We start from the raw sequence: 14,757 nt of genomic DNA on the forward strand, positions 1-14,757 counted from the left end.
AAACTGTCAGGATGTCTTACGCAGGAACATTTACTGAAGTTTACTTATAATACAAGTGAAAACACTGCAGTTCTGCGGTCTACTTCTGTACAAGAGTATTTAAACCCAAATAAGATTATTCTTCACTCATAAATGCCTCTATTGGGTTTTGAACTACAAACAATACACTATGCTGATTAGAGTTAACTGGAGTCACGTAGTCTGTCACATGCAATCCATTGTAAGAGGAGACCAGGACACAGACAGCCTTATCGAGACAGCTGCACATCTCAGCCAACCTCAGCAGACAGAGAGATGAACTCCACTCTGACCTCATGACCTGCTGCTCCCAGGATAGAAGAGGACAAGAGAATGACCCGAAAAACACGAATAATTCCCCCACAATAATGACAGATGTGTCTTTTTCTATAAATCTGACAGCTTGGGGAACCTGCTAATGTCCATATAAGGAAAAATTACCAATGCATAGATGAATATGTGCTAAACAACAATTCATATGCAAATAATACAATTTAAAGGAACTTTATACAGTGGATGACCTTCAATGACCTCTAGTGGTGACCAGTACTAACTGCAGTAACTTATTTCTTGCTTTCTCACATAAGCCATCCGTGTATTTTAGTTATTATGTGCAAAAAGAAACATATCATCTTTTTTGATATGAAAAGAAACATATCATCATAAACATGCACCGTGTAATAAAACTACATAATTCACGAGACATTTGTGCATGCAAGCTAATATATTTATCATGTTTTATAAATGTTGTTTTCATCTGTAAACATTATGAGCTCTTAAAAGAACAGTCAGTCCTCATTAGGAGAGTTTTCATAATTAATTATAGATACGGAAGTCAGAGAAAGTCGCAGCCACAAAGACGAACAGATAAAAAATAAATTGACAAATAGAAAATGCATTTACGTTTGTGCAACCAGTTATCAAAATTAAGATAATACAGAAAGTAAAAAACTATAAACAGACGCAAAAATAACAACAATAACCATAAAAAATGTAATCACAGCCGTCCAGGTTCATGTTGTTAGATAAGCGTACACATCATGGTAGAAAAATGATGCACAGCTACACAGTACACAGAATATTTTATACTATAATAACATGAAAACATGTGCATGGATGTAAATGAGAACATCTCTAAAAGAGCAGATGAATGTGACCTGTTGTAACACATCAATATCTGTCATGAAATATGTTTTTTTTTTTTCACTTTTCTCTCCTCTCTGTCTCTCTCAGGGATATAAGCATACAGGTACTCTGCGGAGCTCCAGCAGTCCCAGAGGGGCGAGGACGCGCTCGCCGTCCCGAGGGAGGATCGGAGACAAGGAGGACCGGAGCAGGCAGAGCCGGAGACAGGGGTGAGCGGCGAAGACAGACATCTGAACAGGAACCTCTCTTTTGCTTTTCTAACAAGAGCAGAGGTTCAAATCAGTGCTTTAAGAGGCCTTAAAAATGCTCCTTTTTCTGTCTGAGTTTCTCAGATATGCCTCAAATGTTTTTGTGGTACATTAGCTAAATTTACAGTGAGGAATATCTGGTTTTATAGATTCAGTTAGGAGTCTGAGTAGATCTGAAATATCTCAAAAAATCTTTGATTTGCTGAAACAAAAACTTACAAATTAATATAATCAAAGTGTGATTCATAATAAGTCAATTTCCTGATGATTAGAAGATTGTTTGATCTGTTCTGCGCACGTAAGAACTACAAATTGCATAAATTAAACCATTTGATTTGCCAAAACAGGACAGTGTTCTGTTATTTTTGTAAAACTGTCAAGACTGAAGTTGTAAGTTTAAGAGAGACTTACACAAAGTAATTAATACATAAATGTAGTCACCTATACCTAGAGGGAGTTTTAACCTAACCCTAACTTCACCTTCTGCTGTCTCCCACACAGGCCTGCACCCGCCAGCACTGCTGGACAAACCGCCGGCCAGCGGAGACGCCTCTACAGCGCCGTCCCAGGACGAGTCTTTGTAGCTACTCGAGCACACTCTGCCCAGGGCGAGCGAGAAATCAGCTTCAATAAGGGAGACAGGGTCAAAGGTGAATATACGTGCATTTTTAATGGCATGATACTCAGTGTGTGTGTGTGTGTGTGTGTGTGTGTGTGTGTGTGTGTGTGTGTGTGTGTACTGGAGCTTTTTCTGTATTTTGTCTTCCATGAGAATTCAAAGTGTCTGTCTGGTTGGGAGTCAGTGTTGGTGATGCTGTTTACACCTGGTACTAACTGCAAGTCTTCTCTAAAGGTTTGTGGAAGGACATTTACACAACAGCAACATATTTATATAAATGTAACAACAGGTTACATGTGCAGTAGTCTGTCTCTTTTTGTGGCGTTGGAATAGCCCCAAATTCCTCCTTCCTCCAATATGCGAGTTGCTGACCACAGGGATTTGACAATGTCAGAGTTGAGATTAAATTATCAGCTTTTAAGCTAACACCACTTAGCTAACTGATAAAGTCTTTTGGACACAAAGCCAGATGCTCCTCCTCAATAACATTTAGTTTATCAACCTGACATTAACTATTATTACACTGGCGAATATTCAGCGTCCGCAGCTAATACTGTCATCCAAAACAAACACAGCTCCTTTACTCCATCGGCTTATCAAACGCGTTACCAAACATTTTCCTTCTTACACATCTAGTCAAATATTCACCCTGGTTTTACCTCTGGTATGACCTTTCTGTACGTGTTTTCAGCCTTTGAGTTATACGAGGACGCTGTGCTAATGAGGTTCAATCATTCATGGCATGTGTGTGGCTAAAAAGCTACGTAGGGCGTAGTTAGTATTCACAATCCTGTCATATTCACTTCAGCCTGGAGATGTTGAGGAATCCCACCAAAACTACAGCTGAATGGACCTCTAGCCTACTAAGTTTAGATCATCTCTTAAAGGATTTGGATGGCGATTTTCTATATTTTTCTTATTTTCAACAAATCCCATGTGTGAACTGATCTACTTACAAGTAATGTGTGTTTATTCAAAGTCTGATATATCTTATTCCTCTGTGTCATAGACCTCTGTTGTTGTCCTAAAACTATTAAAAACATGTCAGTGAGCCACACGACACGTTCCTTAACCATGAAGATTACGGTTACGGTAGTTTGTGATCACGTTTTCAGTCTCCAGAGAGTAGTTCTGTGTTAGGCAGATGGTTCAGTTTACAGAGCTTCGCTAGCTTGTTGTGCTACATGTGACAACCCTTTGACTTTATACTGAAAACTTGATCACTGTTATTAGTCTCGGGAGCTGTTTCGAAACAAACTAATTTATTTTTTTATTTATGTATTTATTGGGACCATGCACAGCGTTAAAGATAAATGTTACCATTTGATGTACTGTACCAGAGTTAGCTTAAAGCTAATTTTCATCTGCAGTCCCTTCGGCAGGTCACAATTAAAACATATAATATAGCAATAACAAACAGTGCAAAGCAAAAAACACACAGGACACATAATACAAAATACAAAGCCACACACAATAGCACATCACATACACCCACAACGTCAACTAGCAATTAATAATGTAAGCTTGTCAAATTAAAAGTAAGATTATTTGTGTTCATGAGATGAAATTTAGAGTCAGTGGTTACAGAGCTGAGTAGTTTTTAGCAGATTTTTTAATTTGGTTTTGAACGTACTGATTGAACTGCAGCTCTTCATATCATCAGGTAGGACGTTCCACTGAGTTGTGGCTTTCACAGACAAAGCTGACTGTCCAAATGCAGTGCAACGAAATGGTACAATCTTATATCTGTATAGAGGATATCCTGGAGGATCTAATAGAACTTACTGAGCGAGTGTTCACAAAGTCACATAGTGGAGAAGAGGCCAAACCATTTAAAATTTTATAAACTAGGCACAAATTTGAGAATAATCTGAAATTCTCAAAGCTCAGTAAATTGTATTTCTCCAGTGTATCTCCTACAGTGATGGAAATGCAGAGTTTGTTTGTATAAGGACTCAAGAGGTCTTATGACAGTGACCAAACTCTTTGTAATGAAGGAACATGTCACCCAATGTGGCTCACTGACATGCTGTTAAAGGTTTTTGGGCAACGATAGCGGTCTACGGCACAGAGGAATAAGATAGTATTACTTTTAAAACACTGACTTACTCCAACATGGCAGGAGATGCATGTTAACACCAGGTGTAAAGGAGGTAAAGGAGATCCAAGCCAAGTGCTTTCAGATCAGTTTGTATAACCGTCATGTCCTAACATGAGTGTAAGGTCTCTATATATGTTTGTATTCAATGTCTGCAGGTATGAATATGTGTGTGTTTGTGAGTGAGTCTAAGGTGTCGCCAGGTATGTATGTCTTGGTGAGTATGTAAGAGGTTTGCATGTTTGTGTGTGTGTGTGTGTGTGTCTACATTATTTCTATTCTGTCTGTACAACGTTGTCGTCTTCTTGCGTTTGTTCATTTCTCATTGGTGTCTGTGTGTATATGTGTGTATGTGTATGTGTGTGTGTGTGTGTTGGTGCGTGTTGAGTTGCCTTTTCCTGACATGCTGCTCTTTCCTGCTTCCCCCCTCCCCCCTCCTTCTTCTCTAGTGTTGAGTGTTGGTGAAGGCGGGTACTGGGAGGGGACGGTCAGAGGTCGCACCGGCTGGTTCCCCTCCGACTGCGTGGAGGAAGTGATGCTTCGAAGCCAAGACAACCGATCAGGTGATCACCACTCGTAGCGCACACTCACACACAAACACACACAAACACACACACACACAGGCAAAAGCATCACTTCAGTGGGAATATCAGTTTCACATTTACACTCCTCTGAATATCCAGCGAGTTTATTCTCCTACATGAACCAGACTGTGAATTAAGATGCTATTTTTAGTATTATGTGACTATGCAGATTAAATACAATCAGCTACTATGTTATTGTATTTAAGTATATAAACGTTGTGTAGTAGATCTAGAATTCTTCTGCTGAAGGAGGAACGTTCGCTTCTGCTCACCTTAAATCTGATTTTAAGACATCAATGAGCATGATTTGTGACATCACAACCGGTTTGGAGCCAATCGTGGTCCGGTATTCAACTTACACAACTTACGTAATGTGGAAGCTAAAAGCGCAAACACTGAGGATGGACTTTACAGTAGTGGGAGTCCAGCAGTTTAAATTTTGAAATTAAGAATATTTGCATATTTATAGATTCTGGATTTTGAATGAGAGAGAAGAAATAGATGTAATTTTAAGAATTTCTAACGAGGTAATTGAACTTTTTTGAAGAAAAAATACTATTATTTCAATCAGAGTATTTTTATGTCTTAACACAAGTCTGGAAGGTATCTTGAATATTTTAAGTGAGCAATCTATCAATTGTTTTTTCGATTAATTGATTGTTTTGTCAATAATATAGCAAAAAATAATGAAAATGCCCAATTGAAGTCCAAACTGACATCTTCACATTAATTGTTTTGTTCAACTGATGGTCAAAAATCAAACAAAAAAACCTCATAATTGATATTAACAAATGACATTAACACTAATGACTAATTGATGCAGTAATTTACATATTTGTTACACATTTAGGTGCAGGATCCAGGTCTGGTGTCAGTTGAGTTTGTATATTATCAAATGACTTGTAACAGTGAAAAGTCACCTGTAAATGAGAGCAGCTCCTATAATCAATGATTATAGCAGCAGTAATAGTAGGTTATTGATTGTTGCTCTTCATTGACAGTGTTAATGTGTGTGTTATGCCTGCAAACCAAATGTCATTTGGGATAATAATAATAATAAAGTTGAGAGTTTAAGTAACTGAACAGTACACCTGCATAATAATCCATGTTTATAGATCTTCTGCTGGCAGCAAGAACACTGATGTCCTTGTGGTTTTATGTTTCAGAGAGCCGTGGAGAACGAGCCAAAAGGCTGTTCCGCCATTACACTGTGGGATCCTACGACAGCTTTGACGCTCCCAGGTAAGAGCTGCCTTGCCGCCGGCCGTCACCGATCCACAGTGAACTGAACCAACTGCCAGTTTTGTCCAAAGAAGCAGTGGTATGCACAGATTGGCCGAAAAATGAATACGGGGGCCACTGTTTCAGCTCACATGGTTAATGGTAGGGGTCATGTAGGGTAAGGTCACCTAACAGAGGGGTATTTGTGCTGAAAACAAGAGCTCTTTAGGGCACTTGGGTTGACAGAAGAGGCATTTGGACTACTTTAGAGCTTGTGTGGTGTCACATTAGGACCAAAAACAAGCCCCGGATACCAACACACCTGGTTAAATAAAGGTTAAGAAAAAGAGCAGTTTGACATTCAAACCATTGCTCCACCTGACAGTCAGCACTGTTTTCTACCGTCAGCCACTAAGCAGCTCTACTGAGGCAACGAGGGGTTAAGTACCTTCACTAAAGAGCATGATGTAACTCGTCCATCCTCCCGTTGGGTAAGGAAATTCAAAGTGACAACCGTTTTCATGTGATCCGACCGCGCCAGTGTGTACATGACACACAGCACATGCTGGCAGTGGATTTGTTTGTATGGTAACACACTACTGTATCCAGATAAGATGATTCACGTGGTGATTCATAAGTTGCGGCAGTACTTTGATTTGATGTGTTGTGAGTGATTCATGCGATAGGATGACGACGTGTGAGGGTTCACCGCCTCGGGTCTAGAAGCTGATCTGCCTGCCTTTAATAATACCGGCGTCATCCTCAAGGCTGAGGTTCACCAGCTGTGTTGTGACTGGTTGATTTTGCTGAGTTTAACCAGGAGAGACAGAGAGACTTTTGTCATATCAGGATTTTAGAGGAAGTTCCTGTCGAGCTGCTTTGCCAGGTTGCAGTTTTTAAGTGGGTTGAATGTGTCTTTGATGGTTAATGTACTTTTAGACCTTTAGACCTTTAGACTAATGTGAAGTACTGTGCCCAAGACAACTTTCCCCTCTGGAACAATTAAGTTTACTCTACTCTTCACTCTGATGACTAATTCTGAAATTTCCTAATGTTTCCGATATTATAAACTATCTGAACTGATGCATATGTAATACTGCACCATGAGAGGAGCCACAAATAATCTCAGAACAACAGCTGAGATCTTTAACTTTTAACATGGTTGTGCTTTTTGTGTTGATACAGACGCAGTCATGCACTTACTTCATCAGCATCCAGTTATATACATTCTTAAAGAGGACGTATCATGTACGTTTCCAAGTCTATATTCATATTCTTTGGCTCTACTTTGCATGATTTACAATTAAAAAACTCCTTATTTATCTTATAATGCAGCCCCTCAGTTCAGCCTCTGTCTGAAACAGGCCGTTATAGCTCCCGCCTCCCGGCTCTGGATGCTACGTAAACAAACAGTCTGATTTTGCTTCTTTTGCTTCATTTTTTTTCTCGAAATCTAAACTTCTGAAATACATCTGTGCATGTTCGAGCCTGAATCCTGTTCAGAGCAGGCTGAAAACCTGGATTTTGACTTTCAGGAAGCAGTTTTACATATGTTCGCCTCATGTTTTGGAACTTTGACCATGTTTAACATAGACATCCGAGATTATAACAGTATATAAAGGACAGAAAACCACAAAAAACATGTTATGTCTCTTTTAACATTTTATTATTGATGAAATAGATATAAAGAACATTACCAGAACCCTGTTTCCATCCAGCTTTTTGATAATAAACGTTGTGGAAGACTATCGCTGACACTTTTCTGGATTTTCTCCGGAGATGATTTGTTGACACATGATACAGGAAAACTCTCCTGTATTGACTTTGGGGCGTGTGACATCTCCTCATTAACTCAGTCTAATATAATGTCATTCCCTTTAATGCCTTGCATCTGCATTTACGGTGAGCAAGGCTTCGCTTTGAGGCAAACTCATTTCACTGTCCAGGACTTGGACTGAGCAAAGAGAGAATTATTTACATAGAAATGAAGCCATTATCAATCACATGTATTATTTACACAGAATCCAGTCTCGCTTTCTCTCTCCTTCCCTCTTTTTTTTTTCACCTTCTCTTCATCATTCTTTATCATTCCTCAACTTTCTCTTTTCACGTCTGCCTTTTGTTTTCTTTTCATGTGTCTTTATCTCTCCCTCTAACTGCGTTTCTCGCTCACAAACGCACACGGTATCATATATTATTAATACGCTTTTCATCAACGGTGACATTTCATGCGAGCGACGCACTCAGGCGTGCACGCTCACACACATATGTTTGTACACGCACGCAAACACACACACACATCATGGATAATTAAAGCGTTGTACTGCAGCATAGACGGAGCCCGAGACTGAGTTTGTTTGGCCAGGCGGGCGGGCGTGCAGGCAGGCAGGCATGGCTGACTCAGAGCCGCCCTCACATGGGCCTACTTCCACAGCCTTTATCACTACATGTAATGTCTCACCTATCCCTCCTTTCATCCCTCTATATTTGGACGCATCGTTTGACCATCTCTGCATCCCTCCCTCGCTTTTCTATTCATCACTGTATCGCTAACCCCCCTGTACTTTTTAATTTTCTTTTCTATCACCCTCTCTCCCCTGCGGTGTCTCCATCTGGAGGTCAGACAGTGAAGGGCACTCTAAAGGGAGAGATGGAGGGCTGGAGAGAGGGATGAAGAGCTTTGGATGAAGGAAGAAAGACATTCTGGGTTTCCAAATAGGTTAAAAAAGAGACTTGTATCGTTTTATGTGCCGAAGCAGGTTTGAAAAAAGCGGGAAGAAAGATGCCCTCTGCCCTTTTTAACCTCCTTCATCTTGACTTTGAAGACCAAAGCAAGACTGAGATTCATTTTTTAAAGGCTAATATTATACTGACATTTATTTTTGGCTAAAGTTGCCATTAGCCAACGTCTTCTAAGAGAGGAGAGGCCTCTGAAACAGTATTTAGGTCACGGAAGAACAAAGCTCTCTGTCGAAGGAACACACTGATCATTTGTGTGAACGGTAAAATTACTTTTTGATCAACTGAAACACAATGAAACCACAATCATCCACTGGTAGATCTTTGACTCTGCTGGTTTATGCTAACACATAAGCATTTGGTTGTGTGAAGTCTGATGATGCTCAATTTGGTTCACACAATTCACAGATAGATTTTACAGATACATTTTTGATTTTTAATCAATTTAACAAAACCGACAGATGTTTCTACAGTTGTGCTGCTGAGTGGATGCTAACGACTGTACCGATGTCTCATATCTTGTCAAATTGTTTTCGCATCAGAAGTGGATTTTAATTTGTAAATAACCAGAAAAACTAGAATAAGTTGGTCATTATTATGTAATAAATCTTAACAGGGTGAGTCAAGATGTCAATATAAAGCAGAGCAATAATAAACAGTTAACCAGAGCACAGCTATCATAAATAACTTGGAATATCCCTTAAAGTGACTTTTGCTGAACAGCAGCTGCAGTGGTCACATGTGACAATTATGAAATGGTGGTAAATGTAAAAAATCACGTAATAGTTGCACAAGTGGAGAAGAATAATAAAGTCAGTGAACTGGCTCGGTAATGTCTGTTAAAGAGCAGTATTTACCTAAAGCTTGCTAACATTAAAAACCATAAACTACCAGTCATACCAGGCCATGAGTGAGACTGTAGCAGCGAAACCTCAAGAACAGTTGTCTTGTATCGTTTATGAATTCAAGTTTTAATTTGTAAGAGGAAGAACGTCTCAATTCTTCCATCAAAATTTGCATATTAAAGGTATACTATGCAGGATTGGTTGGTTGGCGTTTGTAAACACGGCATTCAAGGTTGGCTCCTCCTCCTCAGCTCGACCAGAGTGAGCTGAGAGCAGAGCAAGAGAGAGAGTGGTGGTCGAGCGAGCTAGAGAGCGAACGAAGAGAGCGAGCAGCGCCGGCGAGAACAAAGCCGTGAATCATCCTGTCCGCTACGGCCTTTCTTGCTCTGCATATGTGTGTAGCTCAGCCCCGCCCTCGTTCAAAACAGACACACAGACCTGCAGCTCTTTATACATCCAGACACAGAGACAGAGAGCAGAGCGGACCTTGTCGCTACGCTACGAGTCCCAACCTCACACCCTGAGTGCTGTCATTGGCTGGGGGGCTACACACCCACTGCCCAAAGGTTGACAGAAGCATCCCGAACACAGCAAAATACAGAAAATACAGGCAGAGGGCAGCCACACACTTCTAGTGGGTCATAATGATGATTGAGAGGGATTATTTTTATATGAATCTATAAGGAAAATCCTGCGTAGTACACCTTTAAGGGAAGTTAAGTTACAGTTTTTGTAGACCGCCATCCCTGCTGGTTACGGTTACAGTAGAGGAATTTTGGACTGAAGGGCTGATATCAATTTCTTTGATAAATGCCTCACATTAGTCCAACATATTGGTTCATCTCTAATGAACAGAGTTATCCTCTCAGATCCTCACCTCCCGTCCCACCCACTGCCTTTTATTGACAGCTGGATTTATTTCGTAGCTCGGCTTTTACAGCACGGGACGAGCCGTGACATAATAGCAAGGCATGATAACCGAAAACCCGGCAGTCAGCGAGATGAACTGCTTTAACTTGATAATGCGGTGTGGTGATTACATTAACAAGAACACAAGGGGTGAGGGATATGATGACTTGGGAATCAGAGATGACAAATGACAAACAAATGAGAGAGCTTTTATGTACGTCTGCCGTGCCCGTCCACCTCAGATGTCTTTTTAATCACCTTCTCTCCCTTCTGCTCTGCCTCCCCCACCCCTCCTTGGATGGCTATATTTATATTCCCCACCTTTTCCTTTTTTTTACCATGATACTAAGGTCTTCAACAGCCAGATGGCTTGATGAGGTACACACAAGGTGAAAACACATAAACATATTTTCCCGATAACGACAGATCTTAGAAGTTAAAAGCATTTCTACGAACTTTCTACGAAATTTCTGCACGTGTTTAAGCAGGACTTGAGGAGCGAGTTAAGGTTTCCTGACATGAGCTGTCCGTGGTGCTGAAGACGATGCTGAATACACTTTAAATTAACTTTGCATGTTAACTGAGCTTAAGTGTAGAAATGTTTTATACTTGGAAGTAGGTCAGCATGAAAACAAAGCATAATGTGCAGTAAACTGTTTATAATTCATGTTACTGGGTAGAAGTCGTTTTTAAACTTTGATTGATTAACCTGCTGCTTGAGGCAGACATTACTCTTAAAGGGATCTATTACGCTTTTCCTTATTTTCTGTCATATATTATTTTCCAATGTCAGATGTTCATATTAAACATGGCCAAAGTGTCAAATAATGAGGTAAATGTATGTAGTAATAAGTACATAATGTAGAGTAATCCCTGTGAGCAAAAAGCATCGGCTTCAATGGTTTTTTCTACTTTCAGCCCGAGCCAACGTTGGTTCATGACGGATTTCTTTATATGGTCATCTGCTCCACATGCAAGTTCACTGCTCTGCTCTGCTAACATTATGGTGTTTTTACATTGTTTTGGTGGTAGACTGAAGTCAAGCTGTGAGTGTTTTTCAATCATGCAGCACTGCGAAGTAAAATAAGTAGTTTACCTGTTGGAGATGTGCTGGTTGTCTGCGGCTCTTCATCAAATGTCATCATCATCACTATGGCTGTTTCTGCTTGTACTATTCCTCCTTGCATTATTTCTAACTAATCCGCTCAACAAAGAGCTCCAAATATCTCCATATGTTGTTGTTTTGACCAGTTTTTAGTGCCGGTAATGAAGTTCTGCTAATTTGATGAGGAACACATTTCATTTCCTGTAAATTCTTCGCAATAAAAGTCTAACTGTTATTTAGTCATTTAAAAGCTTTAATATAAGGAAATGAAGCAGGAAATGTTGGGTTTGCATCTGCGGTAACTTAACACAACTCTGATATGGCTGCTCCTCGGCAGGCTTCTGGAAAGCTGGCCAATCAGAACAGAGTGGGCTCATCAGGAGGGGGGCCTTAAAGAGACGGGAGCTAAGACTGCCTGTTAGAGACAGAGGCTGAACTGAGGGGCTGCATAAACTGGGAATCATGCTAAGCTACTCTAGTGGAGTCCCAGAATAAAAATATATAGCTGGAAATGAGCATAATAGGTCCCCTTTAACTCATATTAAAAAGAAAATAAAGCAGTTCCTGTAAGTCTCATGAAGGTGCATGTCATCTATCGTGAGTGTCATCATTTCTGTATTAGACCTACTGCTTATACTGCATATAAGCTTGTGGCAAACAACATACAAACCATAAAAAAGAAAAAGAAAAGAGAAGATAAAGAACCTTAAAATATACCATCAGAGAAGTGACATTTTATCCAGAAAGAGATAAGAGAGATGGGTTACAACATACAGTCTCTATATCTTCTCTTCCATCTCTGCTGTTTAAGCTTTGCCAGAAGTTCAGACGATAACTAGCTCGCAAAACACCCTTTTTCATTCTTCTCTCAAAAAAAAAAAAAAAGATGAAAACAATAAACTAATAGTTCATCAGATTTCTTTGTCATTGCCACAGATGCACTGAGTATGGACACAATCTGTATGCCCCTACTCTGCTAGCCCACATGAGACCATTTTGGGCCAACAGTGGGTCAGATAAGGACGAGTGAGTACACAGTTTGGAGGAGAGCAGCAGAATACCCCGATAAACGCTGCTGTGGGGGTTTGTTGCCGCTTTTCTTATGCATATATAACAGTCGTTTCATATACGCCTTTTCATATCTCTCTTCACTGTACTTGACTTTTGGCCGAAAAACTGTTTGAAGGTAGAAAACAGCATCAAAGAGTGTGTGTTCAGATTTGACCATAGTTACATCAGATACACAGATGCACACACACACACACACACACACACACACACACACACACACACACACACACAGTCCATATCAGACAGACATGCAGATAAACATAAACACCCGATCATATGGACCTTCTGTCAACATTTGTTGGCTCTCCTGCCCCCTCCCCCTACCTCTCTCTCTCTCTCTCTCTCTCTCTCTCTCTTTTTTTTTCTTTCATGCCCTCTCTTTCTCTCTCTCTCTCTCATCACATATGTATGCGCACACACACACACACACACACACACATACTGCTGTACACACCAAAATCACAGCGGTATAGCCTGACATGCAGGGAGGGAAACAAAAAGGCAGAGATGTGAGAGAAGAGAGAGGACAAGAGCTGTGATCGTCCTCGGATGCGGGAGAGAGGCGAAAGGGTGAGAGAGAGAGAGAGAGAGAGAGGGAGAGAGAGAGGGAGAGAACGTAGAGAGGGAAGGAAGGAGGGAGGGAGGGCAAGTCGACGGAGGACAGCTTCGACATACGTGGAAGGAGGCTCTGACTAAGAGATGATGTGAGTGCCTATTCGAGAGAATCTGTACCTCTCCCTCTATCTCCCTCTCTCTCTCTCTCTCTCTCTCGCTCTCTCTCTCTCCTCCTCCTCCTCCTCCTCCTCCTCCTCTTCCTCTTTCCGCCACTCATCCGCCAGCTGTTTCTCTGTCCTCTCTCCTCTTCCTGTCTGTGTCGATGCGTCTCCTCCTTCCCCTCCTCTTTTCTCTCGCTCTACCCTCTCATTCATGCTTTGTTTACAGCAAAAATGTGAGGAGGGAGTGTGTGTGTGCATGTGTGTGTGTGTGTGCATGTTAGAGGCTGGAAAGAAACAAGGAAAAAAAAAAAAAAAAAGGAGGAGGGGGGTTGGGGGGGGGTGGGTGAGGTTAGTTAAGTGTGATTTAAAGGCACGTGGGGTCAATAACAGCAGCAGAGGCTCCAGAAGGATCTGCACAAAAAACAGCAAGTAAAACCTACAAATAGGAGTTTCTGTAATATTACATGATAAGAACTTGACTTGTCTTTCATCGTCATGTCACGTGATGATGATGATGGTACCTGTTCAGTCATTTAAACTTCAAGAGCCTTCCCATCATTCCCCCCTTTTTGAATGAATTATTCCACACAGGACTGTATGGCAAAGACTCATCTCAGTTGCATCTGTTTTTTTTTTTATGAATGGGAAATCATGCCAGTGACAGATAGGCAGAGTGAATACTATACATACAGTGTAACCTATAGGATGTGGAGGAGTGAGATAGGGATGATGGGGATGAAGAGGAGGATGGAAAGAGGAAGACTGGAGAGTATAGAGAGGAGTGTGTGTTGGTTGCATGAATGCATGCATGTTTGGACTGTATGTGTGTGTTTGCATCTGTTTGTGTATGTGAGCAAACCCGATCACCCCTGCACCTCTCACTCTCTCTCTCTAAATTACCTCATTTCTCTCTCTCTCCTTTTTTTTTTTTAAGCCACCTTCCCCCCCCCCCCTCCCTCTCTCCCTCTCCCCTTGCTCCTCTTCCCTCTCCCTCTCCTTCTCTCTCTCTCTCTCTCTCTCTCTCTCTCTCTCTGTGTCGCAGTCACAGCGAACCATCTCCATCTCTCTCTCTCTCTCTCTCCCATTCCTTCTCTCTCTGTGTCTTAAGTATGAAGGGGCTGGGAGAGCTCGGCCCTCTCCCTCTCCCTTTCCCTTCTTCCATCTCTCTCTCCTCCTCTTCCTCCTCTCCTCCTCCTCCTCCTCTCCTCTCGCGGCTCGCGCTCGCTGCTGTCTCGCTGGAAGACGAGAAGGAGAAGGAGCAGGAGAAGGAGGAGGAGGAGAGGGAGGGGAGGAAATGGCGATGGGGGCATGCGGCGAGGAGGATCTCTCCCTCTCCCTCTCCCTCTCTTCTTCCTGGCCGTCGCTCGGCCCTGTGAATAGGAGCGTCTGGTTCATTTACAGGTACCTGCCATGGCTTTTTATACCCCCCCTACCCTCC

At 41.4% G+C, this 14,757-nt stretch overlaps 1 protein-coding gene across 3 annotated transcripts in view; it reads left to right on the top strand.

The window, feature by feature from the left end:
* shank1 (SH3 and multiple ankyrin repeat domains 1) overlaps positions 1 to 14,757 on the top strand; it is a 97,182-nt gene that overhangs the window by 60,474 nt on the left and 21,951 nt on the right. For all 3 annotated transcript variants that reach the window (XM_042392439.1, XM_042392441.1, XM_042392440.1), the window contains exons 12-15: positions 1,252 to 1,373; positions 1,914 to 2,062; positions 4,579 to 4,692; positions 5,880 to 5,955. In XM_042392439.1, coding sequence (XP_042248373.1) covers positions 1,252 to 1,373; positions 1,914 to 2,062; positions 4,579 to 4,692; positions 5,880 to 5,955 — 461 coding nt within the window. The remainder of the gene's footprint in view (positions 1 to 1,251; positions 1,374 to 1,913; positions 2,063 to 4,578; positions 4,693 to 5,879; positions 5,956 to 14,757) is intronic.

Source organism: Thunnus maccoyii, chromosome 18, assembly GCF_910596095.1.
Source record: "Thunnus maccoyii chromosome 18, fThuMac1.1, whole genome shotgun sequence".
NCBI classification, from domain to species: domain Eukaryota; kingdom Metazoa; phylum Chordata; class Actinopteri; order Scombriformes; family Scombridae; genus Thunnus; species Thunnus maccoyii.